Raw genomic sequence first — 23,795 nt, forward strand, 5'->3', positions numbered from 1 at the left:
CCATTCCCCCTATCCTCTGGCACCCACTAATCTGCTTTGCTTATTCTGAATATGTCATATAAATGGAATATTACTTTCAATCAGCATAATGTTTTCAAGGTTCACCATGCTATAGTATTCATCAGAACTTCATTCCTTTTTTATGGCTGAATAACATACCACTCACTGTATGGATATACCATATTTTGTTTTTCTATTCCTCAGATACTGGACATTTGGGGTATTACTTTTTTTTTTTGGCTTTTATGAGTAATGCTGCTATGAACATTCTCATACACGCTTTGGTATGAACATATGTTTTCGATTTTTTTGGATATATACCTAGCAGTGGAATTGTAGGGTCATATATGGTGTTTCTATGTTTAATTTTTTGAGGAAATGCCAAACTTTTCCCCAGTGGCTGCACTGTTTCACATTCCTACCACCAATGTATAAGGGTTCCAATTTCTCTACATCCTTGTCAACACTTGTTATTGTCTTTTTTATTTTAGTCATCCTAGTTGTGTGAAATGGTATCTCACTGTGGTTTTGATTGGCATTTCCCCAGTGGTTAATGATGTTGAACATCTTTTCATGTCTTTCTTGGCCATTTGTATATCTTTTTTGGAGAAATTACCCTATGTGCTTTTTCAGGTGACACAGGATATCAGCTTTTAATTGGCTAGTAGTAATGAACTCTGTTCAACTGTGACTGTTTCCTTCCACCCCACCCTCAAAAATTAGACTATTTTAAAATTTTACTTCAGTATTATGTCCACTGAAACACATTAACATCACAGGGAACAAAAAATAGAAAATTAAAACCTCTCATAATTCCACTCCCTAGCACTGGTAAACATTCTTTATTCTCTAACCTTTTTTTTTCTGACTAGAAAACACATGCTTATAGAAAATATAAGAAAATATATCTGTAACAGCACTGTGTTTGTGTGTATAAATATCTGTTGAGCACTTACAAAACGCCAGGTACTGTTCTAAACACATTAAATATCATTCAATGCTAATAACATATTTAAAAAAATTGTAGTAGGCCCATCTCTTATTTAGTTTTATATCCTTAACCTATAATGAACATTTTTCTTTAAATAATCTTCTAGAATATAATTTCTAGTACCAATAAAATATTCCACTTTGTGATGGACTGTAATGTAACCAATCCCTTGTTACTAGAGGATTAGACTGTTTCCAGTTTTTCACTATTATAAATGGTATTTTTATATACCAAACTCCCATATTTAATATAATAGCCAGTGTTTATTGATCAATTAGTATGAGCACTTGTGATAGCCACGTTATGTAGATTCTCCCACTTAATTTACATCACTCGATGAGGTAGGAATTATCATCATCCCCAATTTACAGATGAGGAAACTGAAGGTTAGAGAGGCTAAGTAAACGTTCTTAAGGCCACACAGCAAATTGGTGGGAGAGTCAAGATTCAAATTACATCTGTATGACCACTGAGTGGAGCCTTTAATCACTATATCATACTGCATCTCCCATTTTTTCTTTAGGATGAATTCCTAGAAGCAGAACTGCTAGATTAGAGATAACACACATTTTGGGGGGTAATGTCTGATAAATGCTGCCATGTTGCCCTTTGGTAAGATTATACCAATTTCTACAATGCTTGTTTTTATACCCTTATCAATGCTGAATATCAGCACTTTAAAAAATCATTTTCAGTTTTCTAAGTAAAAAAATGCCACTCAGTTCATATGTATTTTTAAGCTGCTCTAGACAACTGGTACTTTTGTGATTACTTCCTCTAACAGGCAAAGCATAGTACATGATCTCCTAGCTGGGCCCAATGGCTTACAAGAACAGGAAGGGGATTTTGTAAATTCAGCACTCTTCACTGAGAGTGAGAGACAGTGGCAGTGGTGACAGGAAGAGTGCCAAGTCCCCCCAAGGGCAGAGGAGGGCAGACTGACAACATGTGAGGCTAGCAGTGGACCAGGGCAGATGAGTCAACACATTACTAACGAGTTGTCATCTTCAACAATGGACAGTCTCAAGGAACCAAGAATTTCACCTTGGCCTCATGTTTCTGATTTATAGGAATGCCACTTCAAAAGGTCCACATCAAGGCAGGAAAGTTTCCAAAGACCTCTCAGCTTACCTGGACTCTGCCTTCCTTTATCCTCAACCCTCCCCTTACCTCTTTCCACCTCCCACAGGATACCAAGTTGTGGAGCAGAGATGACTGGTTTTAAAGCACTCCATATCCCTCACAACCCACCAGATAACTTGAATTCATTCCTCCAGACACCCCCACAGTGTAGCATCCCTCCCTCTGGCAGCTGTTTCCAATGAGCCCAGTCTGGATGAGGAGCCATTTCTGTGATCCCACTGTACCCGGAGATTCCCTCAGTTCCTGCAAGTGTCACACTGCTTTGTAACTGATGGTATGTGTTTCTTCAACTAGATTTTTCAATTTGTTGAGAGCAAGCTTTTTGTCTTTATGCCTCACCCAGTGTATACAACAGTGTCTGGGAATGATAGGGTTTCACTACTTTTTCATGAATGAATTGCACTGAGTTGACCTAGCAAATTGGTAGGCAAGTTTCATCTAAGTTTTCTATCTATGGGGAGCAGAGAAAGGAAATAAAATTTAGTGAGCCTCTATTAGGTGCCCAGTACTTTATACACATTAACACAAGTAATTCTCACAGTAATCCACTGAGGCAGGCAGTAGAGCCCCTATCTTACAGACGAAAACATTAAAGCCTTACTTTACACACACAGCTAATAGGGCCAGAATCTGAACTCAGGTTAATGTGATTTTGTCTTTTCTCTTTCTACTCCATTAGGTAGCCTCCCCTCCTGAAATGCAAAGCCATGTAAACTGGAGGGAAGGGCTTCTCTTCCAGAACTGTTTGCTTAAAATCCCTCAGAAGTGAAAGCTCTCCTATTTATCCTGGAGGAATCTCTGGCTAGGACACAGAGAGGGGAGAGGGGACCTGAAGGGAGACGTAGGAAGGGGGTGGTGAGTAAAAATTAGAGAATGCTTCGCCATTAATCTGAAAGCACCACATGAGACATTCTGACCCCTTTAAATTGTCTCAAGCCTGGGAAGCTTTTAGAAGAGTACCCTAGATTCTTAAGGCACTGCTACCACAAGAAGTGAAGAAAAAATAGAGAAGCTGTAGTATGTAAGAAGGAGCACAAGGATACGTGGCTCTCATTCTGATGAATAATAAATGATACAACTGTGGCTAAGTCCAAGCCATTAAAATTCTATGGAAACTTCCATCTCCTCATTTCTAAACTAAAAGGATTAGGCTGTGACAGTTCTCAACCTGGCTCTGCATCCAAATAACCCCTTGAGCCTGTGAAAAATAGTGATCTCTAAATCCTACCTTCATTTCGATTCAGTAGGCCTGGGGTGGGACATAGGAATTCTCAGGTAATTTATAGACTCAGCCAAGTTTGGGAACACCTGGGTGAGATCTTCTGTTCCCTCCCCAGCAGAGGAGATTGTGAAAAGGCAGCCAGCTGATTTAGCACCTTAAGTCACAAAACAAAAGACTACCAAGAAAGAACAATTTCAGTTCTATAAGGTTTAATAATCTCTTCCTGTTTCAGGGCAAAATGAGTTACGCTCAGTCTTCCTTACTGCTTAAACCTGCTTTGTTCTACCAATGGACTAGCCTTAAGAGTGTCAAAACTGTGCTGGTGAGGAATGAAAACTTTTTAAAAAAAATCACCAGGGTTTCTCGGGAGGTATCAGCTCTTAAAATCCTCTCCGGCCTACTGGGTCATTAGTTCCTCTACTTCTCTCTTTTAAAGCTCCTCTGAGAAGGAACTACTATATACTACCAGAAGATTTAAATGGCAGGCAGGGAGTATGCCTAGGGACATAGAATAACAGCCCTACCTTGACATCTAGCTTGGCCAGGTGCTGTAAAACCCAGATGCGATGGGACCAGGCATTATAGTTGCTTGGGTATCTCCCTGCTGCTTCACCACAGACCTCCATCTCTTCTCGTATTAGTTGCTGTGTCCTTTCTGCAGGAATTATTCCCAAGCTTCCTTTGGTCACAAAGGAAGGCAAGGAGGTTTCCTGAATTAGCTGTTGTAGCACCCATCGCCTGTTAAGGTAACATGTGGGAAAGAAATGAGGAAAGAAAATAAACCACAGAGGAAAAACAACCAGAGTTTTCTTTATTCTCAATTTAATTTCCATTCATAGACAATGCAAAATAATGCCCAGTTTTCAAACTTTTTTTTTTGGGGGGGGGGATTGTTTTGTTGTTTTTGGTTTTAAAGACATAATTAATTTGAGCAGCACGGATATGGGTGGTGGCAGGGAATAAAGGACAAAGATTAAAGAAAAAGCTTTCCAAAATGTTAACATTTGTCAAAAAGAGAATGTCATCAGTTCCAAAATGACAACTTCAAAACTTCATTTGGCCAGGAAATGTAAAGGCAACGGGTGTGTGTGTGTGTGTGGTGGTACTGTGTGTGTGGGAGGGGGTGATATTAATTAATGGCTGGTAAATACTCAAGAGGAGCATAGTTCACTTTTATTTATTTATTTATTTTTTAAGATTTTTTTTTTTGATGTGGACCATTTTTGAAGTCTTTATTGAATTTGTTACAATATTGCTTCTGTTTTATGTTTTGGTTTTTTGGCCGGTGAGGCATGTGGGATCTTAGTTCCCCGACCAGGGATTGAACCTGCACCCCCTGCATTGGAAGGAGAAGTTTTAACCACTGGGACACCAGAGAAGTCCCGGTTCACTTTTCATTATATGTGCATGCCTCGTCCTATGTGTATTTGTTTGTTTGCAAACAAGAAGCTGTATTAAGCTTTCATGAAGCAAAATTTCTGTATTATAGCATAGAATCTGGAAGGAAACAAATACAATATGATTAGTTAAACCACCAAGGAGGTTTTAAAATGTCTTTATCCACAGATTTTCCCCTTGTCTATTTAAGATTTTCACTAGTATACATTTAAATGAAAAGCACTAAAAAAGTGTCTCTAACCACTTAATGTCTTTAGGTTTTACAAATATTTTCTCATAAGAAAGCATTCTTTTTACTTTTTAAAAATTTCCAACCCAGGGTACAGAAAATTGAGTAAGAAAACTCATTTTGTCATTTTCAAATAATAGAAGTTATTTTTAACAACCAAGACTTGCTTTATAAAATAATGAACAAGCCAATAAATTGATGGCTGTGTATTTAATAATTCCCTTCCCCTGCCACCACCCCTTTCCTAACCTCTATGCACACAATCATATACCTCTCTGTAGTCTGCTATCCCTATTTCTAGTAGGGAGAAAATACAGCGAACTATATCATTTGGAAGTAGCTGCTCTTCAAGGCTAGCCAAAGGAAAGATTACAGTTAAGATTCCTTCAACTGACTTTAAGATCCTAAAAATACTCAGGATTTAAGAAAAGTTATAAGGGGCTTAATAAACTAAGAACAGATTTCTTCAGAGATTCTCCCCACTGACCCCAACCAGTAACCCCACACCATCTCATTTTAGTCAAAAGAGAGTAGTTACATGGGATCCAAGAGTAAGATGCTTCCAGATAGCCAGGATTTTGAAAAGAGTTCTTACATGCACTTTGGATATCTGCTTCAGGCCTTTAACCTAAAAATATTCTTTGCATTTATGGTCTTAGCAACTTTAGTTCAGCCCACACACCATTCACCTCAGTTGCCCTTATTTGGTTAATTTTAATAACCATAACCATCACCACCACCATCTTTACCAGGAACACACTTGAATGAATTAAATCCAAGTTTAATAAAACTCAAGTTGCTCATTACAGTTGAATATCTAAATGCAATTTCCATGATTGCTTCAGATAGTTAATAATAATAGCTAAAATTTACTGAGTATTTCATATATGCCAGGCACTGTGGTAGTGTTTACACGCATTATCTCGTGTAAACTCAACCATTAACTCTGAGATAGGTATAATTATTATTCCCATTTTACAAATGATAAAACCAAAGCTTGAAGAGGTTAAACAATTTCTGAAGATCACATAAATATAAAGTGATGGCATCTAGACTTAAATGTAGATATAATTTGACTTTAGAATTCATACTCTGAATCACTGTGTGACCTGCTTCACATTCTGTGGTTTTTGTTTTTTTTTTCTCCAGCCATTCTAAATTCTAAGTAAGAACCCTATGGTGTAAATTAACCAAACCTGTGAATCCATGTTTCTGGACTCTTTGGAAACTTAGTTAAGGCCAGTTTTCCCAGATGTAAGTCCTTAATTGGATTTAAAGTGCCAGAGAGGATCAGCTCTTTTCTGTAAAAGAAAAATAAAAAGAACCATTACTTTGTCTTTCTACAGAAACATACTGCATGACTATTAATATAACCTCATTGTGAAGCAAATTTCCAAGAATTAAAAAAAAAAAAGAAAACATAAAACTCTCATAAATGTCACACAGTAATCAAGAATGTATTCTCATAATCTTGAAATAACAAATTAAAAAACAGAAACAGAAGCTCTTAAATCAACAGTGGAACTTTAGTTATCTATTTGGTAGAAGGCAAAGGGGTTTTCTGGCTTGTATCATTTCCAAAACTTACAAGTCCTGACATCAGTATCTGTAGGGCAGATCCAATACAAGTCAAGAATTGTAGCTTCCTAAGTAGGACTTGATATGGTCTAGTTTGTTACCAAAAAGAACACAAAAACAAACACACTGGACTGAGATGTAGGAAAAAAATCGTTCATTCAATAACTACCCTAACAAAATTACTATTTTTGAATTTTCCCTTCTACCTTTCCTCATACGCATATGTATTTTAAAATATAATTTTATATTCTGCTCTTATATATTAAGAATTACCCCACAGTTCTATATAATCTTTAAAATGAACATTTTAAATGGTCAAATAGTTTTCATTCAGTAGCTATCCTGTAATTTAATGACCTTTCCCCCTATAATTAGACATTTTAGGTTGCTTCCAAGTTTTTGCTATTCTAAAAGAATTCTGAAACAAAAATCTTTGTGCTTATAACTTTTGTTTGTAATACTACTTAGGATAAGTTTCCAAAAGACATATTACCAGGTGAAATACTTGGATGGCTCTTGATACACTAGACCATTCCTTTTTGAAATATAAACAGAAGTAAAAGGAATATGAGCTTTTTGTTGTTGTTTTAAAACTGTTCAAAGCTTCAGTGCAATTATAAAGTATGTCATGCAAGAGAGTTCCACCTATTTCTCAGGTTACTATAATTTACGTTTAGACTGAATTTCTCAGATAAGTTTTTAATAATAAGCTCTGATATTACTGATTACACTCCTATTTTTCAATTTATCTACTGTTTTATTATAAAATTAGGTCACGTGCTAGTTTTTATTAACTTTAAAATGTCTTTCCTGTGGTAGGGCTGATCATTCATTTATTTTAGAGATGTTAATCTCAACAAAACCAGAGCCCAGCTCATATGTCTCAACTACTTAGATGGATTTAGTTCCTAAATACCACAATACATTTTCTTTCCAACAGCAATGTACCATTTCTAAAATTTTATTTGATAAGGAAAATAAATTCCTTTTTAATGAAAATACTATATAGTGATAATAAATACTTGCATTTTACAATCAATTTTATTTCAGGTCAGTAACTTCACTCTGTAAAATAATCTGAAGTGATACCAAGGTTTATGGCTGCTTTAAAAAATGATTTATTGACTATTTTTCTTTCAATGTGCAGGAAATCTATGTCATTAAAAGAATATTTTAATGCAACAGCCAGTTACTTCTGCAGTTCTAGATCCCTTCTCTTCTGAAATCAGTAACATTTTGTTCGTACAATAAGTCAGGATACCTGTAGTGTAAAAGAAGGCAAAATATTGCTCTATGTAATTTAAACTACTTTGTAGAGCACTTGTTTCTCAAAGTAGGGTCCCTAACTGCAACATCATCATCATTTGGAACTTGTGAGAAATATAGATTCTTAAGTCTCACCCCAGACCCACTGAATCAAAAACTCCAGTGGGGCAAAGCAATGTGTTTTAACAAGCCCTCCAGGGCACACTAGAGTTTTAAAACCACTACTGTAGAGAATTTATTGTATTAAGCCAAATTTTCATTTACTAAATTTAAAACCTCTCCTTTATTTACAACTGCCTACCTATATTCCCATATATGTCTATATATAAGGGGAAATAAAATTTTCTTCAGAAAAGAGGAAGTTACCTTACAAATGAATCTTTACAAAGTTTCTTAAATAAGGGCCATCTCTTAATCTCTTTATGTTGAACAACAAAGTCATATTTGTGAAGATTATCTTGGTCTGAAACAACCTCAATCAATGGTATATATGGATGCTTAAAAAGATTGTCTGATAGAATCATTAAAAAAGGTAGCAAAATTTTACTATCAATTTAATAAACATTACTGGGGAAGGACTGAACATTGTAGGCATTGGATCATTATAAAACAAGCTTTTGAAAGATCACTTGAAAAAGAAATATGGTAAGTGGTTAAGTTATGGCTATCATATGACCTAGAGATCCAACAAAAAACCACCTGCTTTAATATATTCAAGTAGGAATCTCGTCTGAGATAAAACTTCCAGTCACACATGGATTTGGAAAGTGCTGTATCTGAAACAACTAAAATGTAAGTAAACACGATGTGCTCTGGAAAACTGTGCTAGATAACTCAAAAAATAGTTCTCGTGATGACAAAGTCACTGATGTCAATAAGCCATGTGAGAAGTTTGAACTGTCTAATGAAATGTGAGTAGCAAAATGAAGAATTTATAAATTAAAATATTTCAGGTAACATGTTATTTTAAAGGTGTGTAACTAAATTGAAAAATTAAATATCCTAAGAAGAAATTTGCTTATTTCATGTACTTACCTTAAAGTTTACATATTGATATTAGCCTAAAAAAACTTTTTTTTTTTTTTTGGACTGTTATTGAGGAAATGGAGTATTGTCTTAAATTTGAGGTGGCTTTATTTTCTGGCATACTGAATAAGTTGGGCTTCTATATTCATCCTAAAAGCCTTAGGTGGTCCACTGCTAACAGATGAAGAAGGCATGAAGTGAGGGTCATCAAATAAATATGGAAAAAACTAATTAGGAAAGGACAAGGCATCTGTGTCATTTGGGATAGAGAGCAGCGTGGTAAGAAACAGTGCTATGCTACACATGCAACCTTGTTATGGGATTAAATTATGTGAGGGCTGACTTTTTTTAAAATGTGGGAGAAGGAAGGAGACTAAAGTTTTAAGAGATAATAAAAAGTAGAATGATAAAAGGAATGAGGTTTCTCACATAGCAGATTTTTCAAACAATAAAAGTTACTCCTTTAAAATTTTTGCTACACATTTCACTTACTAATTAAACAGTATATGAAAAACCTCATTACTTTCCCTTGAAGACTCTAGTTCATCACTATGAAAATCAGCTAGTGTTGGTTAAAACACACCCACAGGAGCCTCCAGGCTACTACTACATAGTACTTAGTACTACTACTAAGGTAAGTAGTGTGCTTTTATATTTCTGCAAAGTTTATCTTATTTTATAAAGTTTTTATGTCTTCTCTACCATCTCTAGCTATGGCTTCTCTCTGCTGTCACTCTACCCAAAATTTGTAGGAGACCAGGGGCCATGTGTATCATGTCCATGGCTAAATCTCAACTAGTTAGCCTCAGTACTTGGCATATAGTAAATACTGAATAAACATATGCCACCGTTTTTTCACCCCTTAATCTTCAGTTATTTTGTGTGAAATAACAATAATGATAATAATAAAAGTCATCCTCATAAAAACTACCATTTATTGAACACTTCTCCTGAATCGGGCAGTGTGTTAAGTGAATTACATATATTTTCTACTTCAATTCTCACAAAGATCCTGTATTATGTTAAATAATATGAAACTGCCAATATTCACTTTTTTTTGTTTTTTTAAAATAAACCTTTTATTTTAGAATTGTTTTAAATTTACAGAAAAGTTCTTAAGAATAGTACAGAGAATTTCTGTATGGCCTGTACCCAGTTTCTCTTATTATTAACATCTTATATTATTATGGTACATTTGTCACAACTGATGAACCATTGATAGATTAGTACTGGAAGTCCATACTTTATTCAGAATCACTTTGTTTTTACCAAATGTCCTTTTTTTATATCAGGGTCCCACCAGGATATCACATTATATTTGGTTGTTATATCTCTGTAGGCTCCTCTCGGTCCCTTAGATATACCTTGTTTTTGATGGCCTTGACAGTTTTGAGAGTACTGATTGGGTATTTTGTATGATATTTTTCTCATGGTTAGACTAGGGTTATGGGTTTTGAGGGGCCCACAGAGGTAAAGTGCCATTTTCATCATATATCATGGGTACATAATATCAGCATGACTTTTCACTGTTGATGTTGACCTTGAATACCTGGCTTAGGCAGTATATGCTAGATTCCTCCACTGCACTTTTTGGAGAAAGGTTACACTTTAAGGAGTGAAGATATATGCTCCATCTCTTTGAGGGGAGTTACCTAGATAAATTATTTGGAATTCTTCTGTATGGGAGAGTTGTCTATTGTCTCTTATTTGTTTGTTTGTTTATTTGAGCATTTCTTTTATCAGTATGGACTTATGGATATCCATTTTCTACTTTGGGGTATAATCCAATACTATGTTATTTTATTGTTCAAACTGTTCCAGCTTTGGCCAATGGAAGCACTTCCTTACTTTCTGGCTCTCAAAGATGTTCCAGGCTCATTTGGTGTATTTCCCAGCCTGGTCCTAGAATCAGCCATTTCTCCAAAAAGCCCAGTTCCTTTTATTAGAGAATGGTGTTAGAAACCAGGAACTGAAAGTTTGGACTTAATCATTTCTGATTTACAAAAAGAACAATTTTATATGGTACAACCCAATGTTACCTCAGTTTTACAGATGAGGAAACAAAAGCTGGGAGAGATTCAGTAACCTGCTCAAGGTCTCCAAGCTCAAAGTGTCTGAACCAAACATCAAATCTGCATAAAGTAAAGTTACCAATTAAATTTAAATCAATCTTTACTTTGAGTAAACAATATGAATCATTGGAGCTTGGTGTCAGCTCTTCTAGCTGCTCAAAGATGTTTTGCTTCTCTATGTTCATAGACTGAGGGAAAAATAGGACATTATTATGAAGTCAACCTCTTTCATCAATTAATTCACCAATTTTCAAAGCAAATTCAAAGCAAAAAAAAAAAAAAAGTACCAGTAATTTTTTTTCTAGAACCAGCTGGGTTTTAAAAAACTATATGCATCACATACTATAATCACAGATCAGCTCAAAAACTTATTCTTGCCCTTGTTTTTCTTCCTAAGACTGCGACACCTATAAAGTGAACTACTGATATGTTACAACATCTTTTAGCAGTTTATAAAATACAGCCAAAGATCATTCAATGATTCCCCAAGTTACTGCAGAAGAAATGTACCAACAATTAAACATAAAATGTTGAGTATTTGATTTGTGAGAACTTACAGGGTTAGATCAGTTTACTTCCAAAGTTGTTAGTTTTTTGCTGAAAATGTACTCATGATTCTATGTCTTTATATGTCAATCTTACCAATACAAATTAAAATTTACTAGAACACATATCTACAACGGGTTTCTTAAAAATCAAGATTTCCTTTCTACTCATCTAGCACAAAACTTACTAAATCATCTTACTAGAATAGCTTCAAGATTAACTGCTATTAACATCATTAAGTCAGATTTATGGAGCAATTTCCCTTCATAAGACCAAACCACACACAATCAAAACACTGTTTCAACAGAATCATTAAAAAAAAAAAAATCACCTAATTCAGATCTTTTATTTCACAGATATGGAAACTAAAACTCCTGAGAAGTTAAAGGTCTTGTCCAAAGTCAACTGCTAGTTAATTGATGAAACAGGACTAAGATCCATATATCTTAAGAACTAGGTTTTTTCTTCACCACTAAACTGCCGTATAGAATATACAATGAATTATATGTGTTTGTGTATATACATTATGCTAGTAAGAATCTTTTTTTGTGGGAGGATTTTAAATTCCTCTGTAATGATGAGGAATCTGTGACCATAAATAAAAATGGTACCCCCACTTCTCTATTACACTCATTTCTTTTTCACTGAATTTAATTATTTTCAGTGCCCAGTCTGCAAACTGAGTATCTATTGTATACCAGGCACTAAAGTGTTAGAGGCTAGGGAAACAAGGAAAAAACAAAACATGGTCTCTACCCTTAAGAAAGCGCTCAGTTTTAAGTTTATAGTACCTTCCTAAAAGTCTCCTTTGTTGATTCTTCCTCATCTTGCAAACTCTAGAACAGCGCTGTCCAATAGAAATATAACGTGAGTCATACATGTGAGCCATATATGTAATTAAAAATTTTCTAACAGCTACATTAAAAACAAGTATAAAGTAATATTGTATTTAATTAATATACCCAAAATATATTTTCAACATGTAATCAATATAAAAATTACTAATAAGAAAGATATTTTACTTTTGGGGGTACTTAGTCTTCAAAATCTGATGTGTAGTTTACACTTACAGCATATCTCAATGGAGACTAGTCATATCTCAAGGGCTCAATAGCCACTTGTGGCTAGTGGCTACTATATTGAACTGTGCAGCTCTAGAAACCTGTAGTGTCCCAGTGCTTAGTCTTTGGACTGGTTCTCTTCTAATATCTATACCCACTACTTTGGGTATTTCAAACAATCTCATGGCTTTAAATACCATACATTTTCCAGTGATTCCCAGATTACATATGGCCTAGAACTCTCGCCTGAACTTTAGATTCATATACAACTACTTGGACACAAACCTAACATGTCCCAAACTGAACTCTTGACTTCCAACCAGCACCTGCCCCCTCACGCACTTAAATCTGCTCCTCTTCCAGACATCCCCATTTCAGTAAATAGCAACTCCAACCTTGCTCAGGCCAAAAACCAGAGTCAATCTTGACCTTCTTCATTCTCTCACATCCAACTTATCATCTGTGTCTTTAAAATCAGTTTATTAAATACAGTCAAAGCTTACAGAGTTTATAAAATACCGTGAGAATCTTACCTGCTTCACACCACTTCTAGTGCTGAGCTTTATCTACCTCAGTCACCATCATCACTCACCTAAATTATTGCAACCACTTCTTACCTTCCTAAATGCTCCCTGCACTCCTACAGTCTACTTTCCACACAGGAACCAGAGTTTTAAAACATAAGATATTGTCCCTCCTAACCTTGAAAACCTTCAATGACTTTCTATCTCACCCCAAGTAAAAGTCAAAATTTCTACAGCAGCTTATGAAGATCTACAAAGCCCAGTGAGATCTGGCCCATCACTCTCTGGCCTCATCTCCTGTTACTCTCTCCCTCATTCATGCTACTCCAGCTACCCTGGCTTCCTTGCTGTTCCAGAATAACCAGGAACATTCAGTCATGACTGAGGGCTTTTCCACTTGCTGTTCTCTCTACGTGGAATGTTCTTAGCCCAAAACTGACAGAGATTGATCCCTGGCTTCATGGCAGTCTTTGCTCAAATGTCCCCTATTAAAACTGCAATACCGTTCCTTCCATTCTCTTACTGGTCTTCCCTACCTTCCTTTCCCATTTCTCCATAGGATTAACCAACACTTGATCTACCATATATTTCACTTATTAATGTCCTTATTGCTTTTCTTCCTCTACTAGAATAAAAGTTCCATAAGGACAGAGATTTTTGTTTGTTTTGCTCATGGTTCTATTCCCAGTGCCTAGGACCTAGCATAGAGTATATAGTTAATCAATAAATATTTGATGAATGAATGAACAAATGTTGTCAAGTATTGTTTGGGTTAAATGAGATAACATATAAAGTTGTAGTATGGTCCCTGGAATATAGTAGTCACTCATAAACATTAGTCTACTCCCTAACCACTGTGGAGCTTTCCATGAAAGAAAATCAGAATTCTAAAATTTGTAAATTTTTAAAGCATTCTATCTCATTCTGTCCTTTCTCACTCTTTAAATATATGATAATTATCAGTCAAAAGACAATTTTAAAAAAATAATAGAGGTTACCTAAATTTAATAAAACTAGTTACAAACATAAAATTCAGTGGGTATTATACAACACTAATGTAGAATTAAAATTCACAGAAAATTAAAGTATTGTTTAAGTCATCTTTAAAGATAAAGAGCTATAATCTATGGCTCTTTCCGATAGGAAATTTTAAATGAATTTACAATGTTCAACAGGACTTCACTTTTATTTATCTACAATTTGTATCCTGCTTTCCTCCAGGAAAATTTGTGTTAGTCTAAAGAACCACCAATTTTTAAAAACCATACATACTGTTTAAATGAAAATTTTAAAAAATGAACCTGGCTTGAATTTTAATATTTCTATAAAGTATTCTGTGTTTAAAGCTACAACAATCAGAATTAAAAGAACTTAAGATACTAATAAAATGTGGTCCTTCTCCAAAATACTGAGCGCCAGAGACTTCAAATGATTTGCCCACAGAGGTCACAATGTGACTAAACTAACAGTTTGTGACCTTGAATGTTCACTTGTACACTTTCTACTGCACTGCAGTGCTTCTCAAATATACTAACCAACACTTTACAATACAACCAATTATGCTGATTCCTTCTACCCCCCTAAAAAAGGAAGGAAGATAAAAGCATGTATCAAATGGTATACTGTAATTCAACATGAAAATTTATATTTCAGGCAAGAAGTTTAGGGAGAACAGACATAAACATGCAAAAAGGGGCAAAGTGTATATTAGAATTGTCATGGAGATATTATAAAGAAGAAATAAGTTTAAGATGCCATGAATATGTGATTTATATTTCACTTTTCAAAAAGCTAACAATTCATGGGGCTTATATGTCTTCAGAAATTTGGGCAATGTCATTTTATCACTGATGAGAATGACGTACCTCACGTTCCACGCAGTGGTAAAGTCTGGATTTAGAAGTAGCAGGGTGCATGTGACATCTATCAGTTCTAAAATAAAGAGAAGTCATATTAAAAACAAATAGTCCTACCCTTGAAGGTGTGGCTTCTCTTTCTTTTAAGGTCCTCTTTATTTTTTATATATATATCACATTATACTTATATCTCATATCATAGTAATTTTAATGATAACCTTGTTCTAAGCTGTCAGAGACACAAAGATTATCCTCAGATACAAAGACATGAAGATTTTCTTCTACTTATGATAAGTATAACTTTTTAAAAGTTGACACTGAAACCACTTTATGTCTATAAAGAATAATCAAACTAACCTATTCATTCTTTTAGTAGTTTTTGGCACAGAAAAAGAATTTCTATACCACTATTCATTTAATTTCACAAATATTTCAAGAATTGACTATGCAAATTTTCAAAAAGAAAATCACATATAATCCAACTTAGTTAACAATTCATTTACATTCCCCTGCAAAGATTATTCTTTCTTACACACATTTTTAGTTATAGCAATGATAAACGCACAATTTTGTTCTGTTTTTCACTAAACATTATTACATATGCATTCTCCTATATTGCTACAGTATGCATTTTTAACAACTGCATAACAATCCTTTAGTTTAATATATTATCATTTATCTTATTCTTTAGGCTGTTTCCTGTTTTGTTTTTACTGTTATGGATAATACTACTACAAACATTTTTAAGCATACTTTTTGTCTCATAGATTATTTTCTTTGGATATTTTTCCAGGAGTAGAACTACTATGTCAAACAATACAAATATCAGTATGGCTCCTACTAAGCACTTCCAAATTGTTCTCCAAATGGACTGTATCTATTTACATCACCAAGAGTAACGTGAGTGTACTTATGTCCCTGTAACTTTGACCTATGTAAGTATATTTTTAAAAATGAATGTGGCAGATAAAAAAATTGTACTTTATTTGTTTTAATTTACATCTTTAATTACAATTATTAATACAAACTTTTTTGATTTTGTTTACTATTTTCTATTTTCATTGTATAGTCTATTCATATTCATTAGCTATGTATGTATCATGGTCTTGAATAAGCTCCATAAGCCTATATTTAATAAAACAAAGTCAGTAATATTTAGACATATCGTCTTCATTTTATTAAAACTGAAAAAAAGAATTTTAGGATTAAGATGATCATCCTAGGGCATAATACTAAATTACAGTAACCTCTACCAAGCTCATATTAAATGCTAAGTAAATAAAATAATAAAAACTGTTATAATAATTTATATAATTTATAACTGTTATAATAATTTAGCATTATTATATATCAGGCATTATTATTTTATTATTTTATTTACATTATTTCATTGAATTCTCACAATCATAATCCAAGATATTTGGAATTGGACATCTAGAGAGTTTAAGGAATTTGCCCAGAGTCACCCAATTAGTATATGCAATGACAGCGTCTGACTGCTTTTAATAACTCAATTATACTGCAATTGAAATGTCTGTCTACAATAAATAATTGGGACATTCTCTGTTTAAGTAAAAGATAAACTTTTAAAAATCTAAGAGTAAATACACATAAGTGCATCCCTATAGTCATCTTAAAATATTTTAGTGAACACGAAAATCAATTATTCAATTCTCAACCATCTCAATAAGAGATCAACATTTATTGTGAGCCTATGATTTCATCACTACCGAATATATTATAACATTTGATAAATGAGCAACAAAAGGTAGGATTAGCACACATTTATTTTTGAACTTTATCTTCCTCATTACAAGCATCATGAAATGTCTATATTACAAACATACTATATAATATCGATGTATATATTATATAATGTCAATATGTCTATAAAGAACAATCTAATAAACCTCTTCCTTCTTTTACTTTTAGTAGTTTTTGGCACTAATTTAACATTTACCAGGGAAATTAAATACAATTTTCTATACCATTATTCCTTTAATTCCAAAATATACCAAGTACTGACTATGTGCAGAGATTAAACTGGGCCCTTAGGACTGAGAGAATGGATATTATGAGAAATGCAAGACCTCATCTTGCCTTCTAGAAGGTTAACCTTTAGTTGGAAAGAATATGTAAACAATTATAAGGCAAACTAAAATAATTGCGAAGTAGAAACATATACCACATTTTGGGGACCACCAAAGCAGCTGCAATTAATTCTTACTGGAGTACCCAGGGAAGACTATAAAGGAGTAAGACAGTAAAGGGCACTACAGACTGTGGAAAAAAGTATGAGCAAAGGTAAAGAGTCAGGGAACTTCACACACAGTATGCTCTCAAAAGATTATGGGTACCCTGAGCGTGACTAAAGCTGAGGGTGCTGGAGAAATGTACCTGGAAAACAGAATCTGGTCCCAATGTCCTTGTCAGCCTGGCTTTCCATTACTTTCCCTTCATGTGCTACATTCCACCTGAACCAAACACCCCCCATTCCCTAAACATACTGCCCATCTGTCTACCTTTTCTTCTCTGGCTATAACTCAGATTTACCTGCTTCCTATTCTCTCTGCCAGAAATGTCCTCCTATCCCTGAAGTTAAAAGAAAAAAAAAAAAAGCATCTTTCTCTATAAAGGCCTTCCTGACCTACATGGTTGAAAGCAATCTTTCATCTCTATGTTCTGTGTATATCTTACTTTGTTACTGAACTTATATAAATATTATCTTTTTTTTTTTTTTTTTAAATATTATCCTCTTGATGAGACTGTATATTTTTTGGATGCAGGTCCTCTCTAATACACCTTCAAATTAGCCATTCATTCATCAAAGATGAAAAAAATATGGCCTCTGCCCAAAAGAAATTCCAAGTCTGCCCACATCACAGAGAAGTAGTAAGAGCACAGGCCTTAAAGCCATTCTGCCTGGGTTCAAATCTCAACTTCTCCACTTACTGCCTACATAACTTAATGTCTTTGAACTTCAGTTTCCTTACCTATGAAATGGGGATCATAACATCAACCTTAGTGTTGTAAGCAATGAGATTCATCCCATTTCTCCATAGCTGTTTGACACACAGTTTGACTCAATAAATACTTGTTCAACTAAACACCATTACTACTTATCAAGAAATGAATATTCTCAACATCAATTAATCAAAGAAGTCAGAAAAACTGAGGCAGTTGTTCTTACAGCGAAGCTGTCTGAATTTCTAAACTTGTGTAATAAACAATAACAAAAAACCACTTAGTTATTAAATGGCTGTATGAAAATGTGCATGATGGGAAGGCCTCTGGAATTTTTTTTTTAAGTCCACAATTTTTCAAAATCCATTACACTTCCCAGATAATGAGATAAACTGGTATTTAGTTTCTTGGACTCTCCCTTTCTGCATTAAAAAAATGTGTATTTGACCAATCATAGTTGCTATTTGTTTGTACTTCTAATGCAACTCTCCTTCCCCACCCATAAATGAAGAGGAGTTCATCTTCCACAAGATACTTCTGTATAGCAGCACAAGGCAAAAGCTAACACAGAAAATACCTAAGTCCCCACTTTTCATTTTGTGGATGTGTGAAGAGCACTTCTTTTACTGGAGGGTCTCCCCCTAGCAGGGCAACAGCAGCTGTTGGGTTCAGAGCCCAGCTCTACTACTGACTGGGAAGTTCCGAGGCACATCAATCTTTCTGTGCCTTAGTGTCCTCCTCATATGTAAAACTGAGCTAATAATAGTACTACCTCATGGGGGTATTAAATGATTCATACCCATTAAGCGTTAGGACAATACCTGACACACAGCAAGCACTCAGTGATAACTCCTGTTACAAAGCCTGTATCTCCTAGCCCAGTTATAAATGATACTGGGATTGGATGCCACCAGAGAGAGGAAAAGAATCTCTTGAGCTGGCTGAGCAGCGACTGCTGAGTGGAGGGAGCCTTCTCAAATCCCCCCTGTTCTCTAAACATACTTATTCTCTAAACACATTTAAAACTTATCAACAGCCTTGGCCAACCACCAGTAATGCCTAGTAACACATACAGTCACATGCCCTTCCCCTTTCCTCTTTGATAAACTGCTAACTCTTCCTGATTCAGGACTTAAGTTCAGATTGGACCTCCTTTAAGAAGCATTCCAGTCAGATCCAAGAGGTGGGGGTGAAGTAGAACACCAGAAATGGAAAAGGGCCAATGAAGTAAAAGTAACTAGGTTATAAATATTGGACATAATTAAAGAATCCTTACTGAATTATATATATTTTTCTGCTCTTCTTCCTCACTGGCTCTGGATAAATGAGAGAAAGGAAACTAGTGTGTCTTGAGAGTCAATGACATGCCAGTCTCTGTGCTGGGTGCTTTACATACACTAATTCATGTGATCCTCACAACAACCCTCTGAGACCTGTGAGAATTCTCTTCTTTTGGTGTGGAACTAGGAAAAGGTTAAGTAATTTGCCTAAAATCACTGCTAAATGACTTTAGTGTGCTGATAATTGAGTCTAAATCCAGGTCTGTTTTTCTTGCAAAGAAGATGCTCTTTCCAACCTAGCACACTGTCTACAATTACTTTGCTGTCTTCAAGTGAGGGTTGAACCAAAGATCTAAAGATAAACATGTATAATCAACAGTTGACTATTTCACTCTCTCCATCTCATCAACTATATACCATTTCTTTGCAGTTTTACTAAGATGTGAGCTATTGATATCCCTACAGTCTCTTGAAATTAAACAGATCTCTCTCCAAACACCAGAATATATACCAGCAAATAACCATTCCTTTATTACACACACTCCAATATATGACTAGCTCATCATCACATCACAAGGAGAAAATGAATCAGGGCACATTACACACAGGAAAAAAAGTACCTAAATTTCAGCTGTAACAAGGAGAACATCTAAGGATGTTACAGAAAAGTCAGAGAAAGACCAATATGCTTTCTTGGCTTCAATGCATTCTAGAAATGGCCCAAGGTGAGCAGTCACCTGGTATTGGACACTGGGTTTGACAACTGTCTCTAACAGAGATATGTTTTCATGCATCTAAAAATAAATCCAAGGTCAACTTGGATTAATTAATCTCTTCCTCTAAAATACATTCAGGTTACCACAACAAGAGAGGCTTGAGGTGAGGCTAGTGGTAAATACCAGAAAGGTCCTGTTTATTACAGAATACAGTCACTGAATCAATAGCCAGACTAAGCTAAAACCTCTTGCTTACCAAACTCGTTACTTATTTGACAAACGTCTATTGAATACATAAAAGTGCTGAGTAAGTAAAGACAAGCTATAACCCCTTTCTAACAAACCCACAATTTGGCTGGGATAAACATTGTTTAAATAATCAACTACAATGAAGTGTGGTAAGTTCTACTATGCATGCAGTATGAATAAGGACTCCCACAGGAGTGCAGAGGAGTAATTGTTGCTTCCTGGAGCAGTCAAGAGGCTTCACGTGTGAGTGTGTTGGCAAACACAACAATAATGACAACATTAGACCTGAACCTGACCTCAGCAAAGGCATGGAATTAAGGCAGTAGTACACAGCAAAGTCCAAGAATGGAACAGTGTTTGTTGTGGCTGGAATGTACATCAAACAGCTGCAAACTCAAATGCTTCCAGGGTTCAAATAAATGGCAAAAAAGAGGCAAAGCAAACCTGGTAAGTAGCAAATGCCACTGCCTCAGTGTCTGAAGGACATGAGGAGGTTGCAGTCAACTGGAATAGGCTTGCCTAGTCAAGAAAAGCAGAGGCTATGATCCTCAGCCAATTGCTGCTGTGCAGAAACGTATACATCCAAGGCTTCTGGTTTTTCAAGTGAAGGCAGAAATCCATATTTCCATCCTAATTTTAGAAGTTCATCCTGATTTGAAATGTTTATCCAACAACAAAGTTGTTTTAAAAACAATTTTAAAAACATTATACAAGCCAAAACGAAATAAACATGTGGGCTGGCTTCAGCCTGGGGGCTGAGAGTCTACAACCTCTGATGCTGAATATAAAGTAGAGGAAAAAGCTGGTAATGCAAGCCTGGGGACAGATCGTGAAGGCCCTTGAATACCATGCCAAGGATAATGACTCTACCTTGTCCCTCTAGGCATCATGAAACAAGAGGATATATATTTCAGAAAAGCATCTTTCAAACTGTGTTTCTAAGAAGTGTTGTTTGAAACGACTGACTAGTGGCATGACGGACATGGATTACAGAAAGAGGCTGAAAATGGGGTAGACCAACTATGAGGTAATGATATTTGTCCAGATGAGAAATAATTAGTGAAGAGATAAGAGAGAGCTCAGTGATGGACTGAGAGCAAGCATTGTGAGAAAGAGGGAAGAACAACAACAACAAAAAGATGGAAGGGCTGACTTGGAGATAGAGTGTGGGACAGAGCACTACTCAGTCAGGACTCCAATGCTATGGACTTCTCTCTTGCTTTTTGTTTCTGCCATGGATTTTTCATAAATCAGAATTACAGTATCACCCCTCTCCCAAACCAAATATGGCTATTACTGCAGCACACTTTTAAAAAATATTAGTTTCTCTCTAAGTAATTAAACAGGGAGGCTGTGATGGCTACTTTTGGTTAAACTATGGTTAAACTTGACTGGCTACAGGGTGCACAGATTACACATTACTAAACATGATTTGAGTCTATTAGTGAGGGTGTTTTCAGATGAGATTAACATTTGAATCTGCAGACTCAGTAGACTGCCCTCCCCAGTGTGGGTGAACATCAATCTGTTGAGGACCTGAATAGAACAAAAGGAGGAAAACAGGAGAATTTACCCCTGTTTTGCTTCCTCTGTCTGCTTGAGTTGGGACACCTCATCTTATCTTCTCCAGCTTTCAGACTGGGATTTAAAACACTGGCTCCCCTGCTTCTGAATCCTTCAGACTCAAACTGAATTAAATCACCGGCTTTTCTGGGTCCCCAGCTTGCAGAAAGCAGATTGTGGGACCTCTCAGCCTCCATAATCATGTGAGCCAATTCATCATAATGAATCTCGTTTTATGTATATATATACATAAAATCTCTATTGGTTGTTGCTATGGAGAACCCTGACTAATACAGATGATTTTCAAACATCTAAGGAATTCAGCACACTAATGAGAGCATGAATTCAGTTTGGTTAAAAAGAAAAAAAATATATCCCCAGAATAAAGGTCACCTGCAGTTACAGAATACATTCTTAAGGGAATGCCTAGGATTTTGGCATGATCAATCACAAAGACACTGGCATTTCTGAAATTGTTCTTAAACTGCCAGCTTTCTTCACTTGGCTCTTATATGTATATTTTCTACAAAAACAATTTTAAAAGTATAGCATTTTCATGAAATAACTGCTTTTTCCTAATACTTTTAACTTTCTTTCCTTAGCAAAATTCACCACTGTGTTCTTCAGTTCACAAGTTTAGCAGAACACTCTTATGTTAGTCATTCTGCATTTTCAGGTATCTTTTTTTGTCAAATCAGAAACTCACTTCCATATTTTTACCAATAATACAATATACAACCTGAGTAATATATGACACTGCATTGAACTATACTGTTGCTGCCCCCAAAAAGTGAAAGTGAAAACTACTTCCATGAAGACATAGGTTAAGATAAAATCAAGTTGCTTCTGTACACACGCACAGTTGCATCAGAATTCAAACCTTAGATGTCAGCAATTCATGTAAGTGAGCTTAACCATTTGATCTTCTGCCTGGGTTCTCCTGGGTCTATCAAGATAAAACTACATGAGGAGATTTAGTAAAGCCTACAGTGCACTGCCCAGAAAGACAAGAAACAGGGAAATGGAGAGAAGAACTTGGAAGACTACAGGAAGAAGGCGGGTTGGGCTAGCATACATGAATGAGCAAAAGCTAATGATCTGAAACGACAGCCTTTGACACTTTCAAATTCATACTGTTTCTTCTCTACAAGAGCATCATTTGTCTCCCCCTGCAGAGTTAGTTATGTATTGGCTCAATTATACATTTCTGTGTGCCAGAACATACACAATATAGCTGTTAGGCAAAAAAATAACTTGATGGATTCACATGGTGCTACTTTGTACCTTAATGTTGATGAAAACTACTACAGGGTAATGGAATGAAGAATGAAAGAGGGTCTAACAACAGATAAATGCCCTTAACTTTAAGTTTCTGCCTAAGCTTATGCCTTTAAGTTTCTGCCACAAACTTAAGCTATGCCATAAACTTAGACATAGCCTTATAATTAAGAAATATATATATATCAGTGGACTAATTGAGTGAAACAGAAAATAGAAACTATTTCACATTAAATCTTCAAATCAGATTACCTTTTCTACTGGTCTAAACAGGGAAAAGTGTTATTAACCTATTATGACAGTATATTAAGGACAATGCCAAGAGGAACACAAGGAAATCGGTATGTCACCTTTGGCAACACTATTCTCCACGAAGAGATTGTTTCTCACTCAACTGTGAGCTTCCTGAGTAAAGGAAACAGGTATTATTCATCTTTTTATCCCCCACAGTACTTAGAACAGCTTAAGGTAGGAGTAGGCCCTCGGTAATGGCTACTGAACTTATAATTAAAATTCTCTAAGAAACAAAGTTCTTATTCAAAATTAGCTACCAGATATACTGAGCACTTTTGAAGGTACTGCTGTATGTGGGAAGGGGAAGGAGCTTTACAGAAACAGTCAAGAATATGGTCTTGGATGAGCACTCTCCAAAAAAGTGAGAACTCAGATCTTACGTTTACCTAAAAAGTAAACTGAATTTGTGTACATGGAGGCTTAACATCACATACAGGGGGAAAACAAGGAAAAGACACCAGGTGGGATGAATAGGGATTGTCTGCTGCAGCAAAGAACTACCTCAGAGAAGCAGAAAAAATGAAGAAATGGGATGGTTT

At 35.4% G+C, this 23,795-nt stretch overlaps 1 protein-coding gene across 4 annotated transcripts in view; it reads right to left on the reverse strand.

Moving 5' to 3' along the window:
- Positions 1-23,795, reverse strand: part of PTAR1 (protein prenyltransferase alpha subunit repeat containing 1) — a 47,408-nt gene that overhangs the window by 12,612 nt on the left and 11,001 nt on the right. For 2 of the 4 annotated variants that reach the window (XM_082403685.1, XM_082403687.1), the window contains exons 3-5: positions 14,922-14,988; positions 6,180-6,284; positions 3,881-4,094 (exon numbers count right to left, since the gene is read on the reverse strand). In XM_082403685.1, coding sequence (XP_082259811.1) covers positions 3,881-4,094; positions 6,180-6,284; positions 14,922-14,988 — 386 coding nt within the window. Of the gene's footprint in view, positions 1-3,880; positions 4,095-6,179; positions 6,285-12,262; positions 12,319-14,920; positions 14,989-23,795 lie in introns of all 4 variants that reach the window. The other 2 variants (XM_082403686.1, XM_082403688.1) reach the window with 2 other exon arrangements.

The sequence above is a fragment of the Balaenoptera borealis genome, assembly GCF_965194805.1.
Source record: "Balaenoptera borealis genome assembly, chromosome: 8".
In the NCBI taxonomy this organism is placed as follows: Eukaryota; Metazoa; Chordata; class Mammalia; order Artiodactyla; family Balaenopteridae; genus Balaenoptera; species Balaenoptera borealis.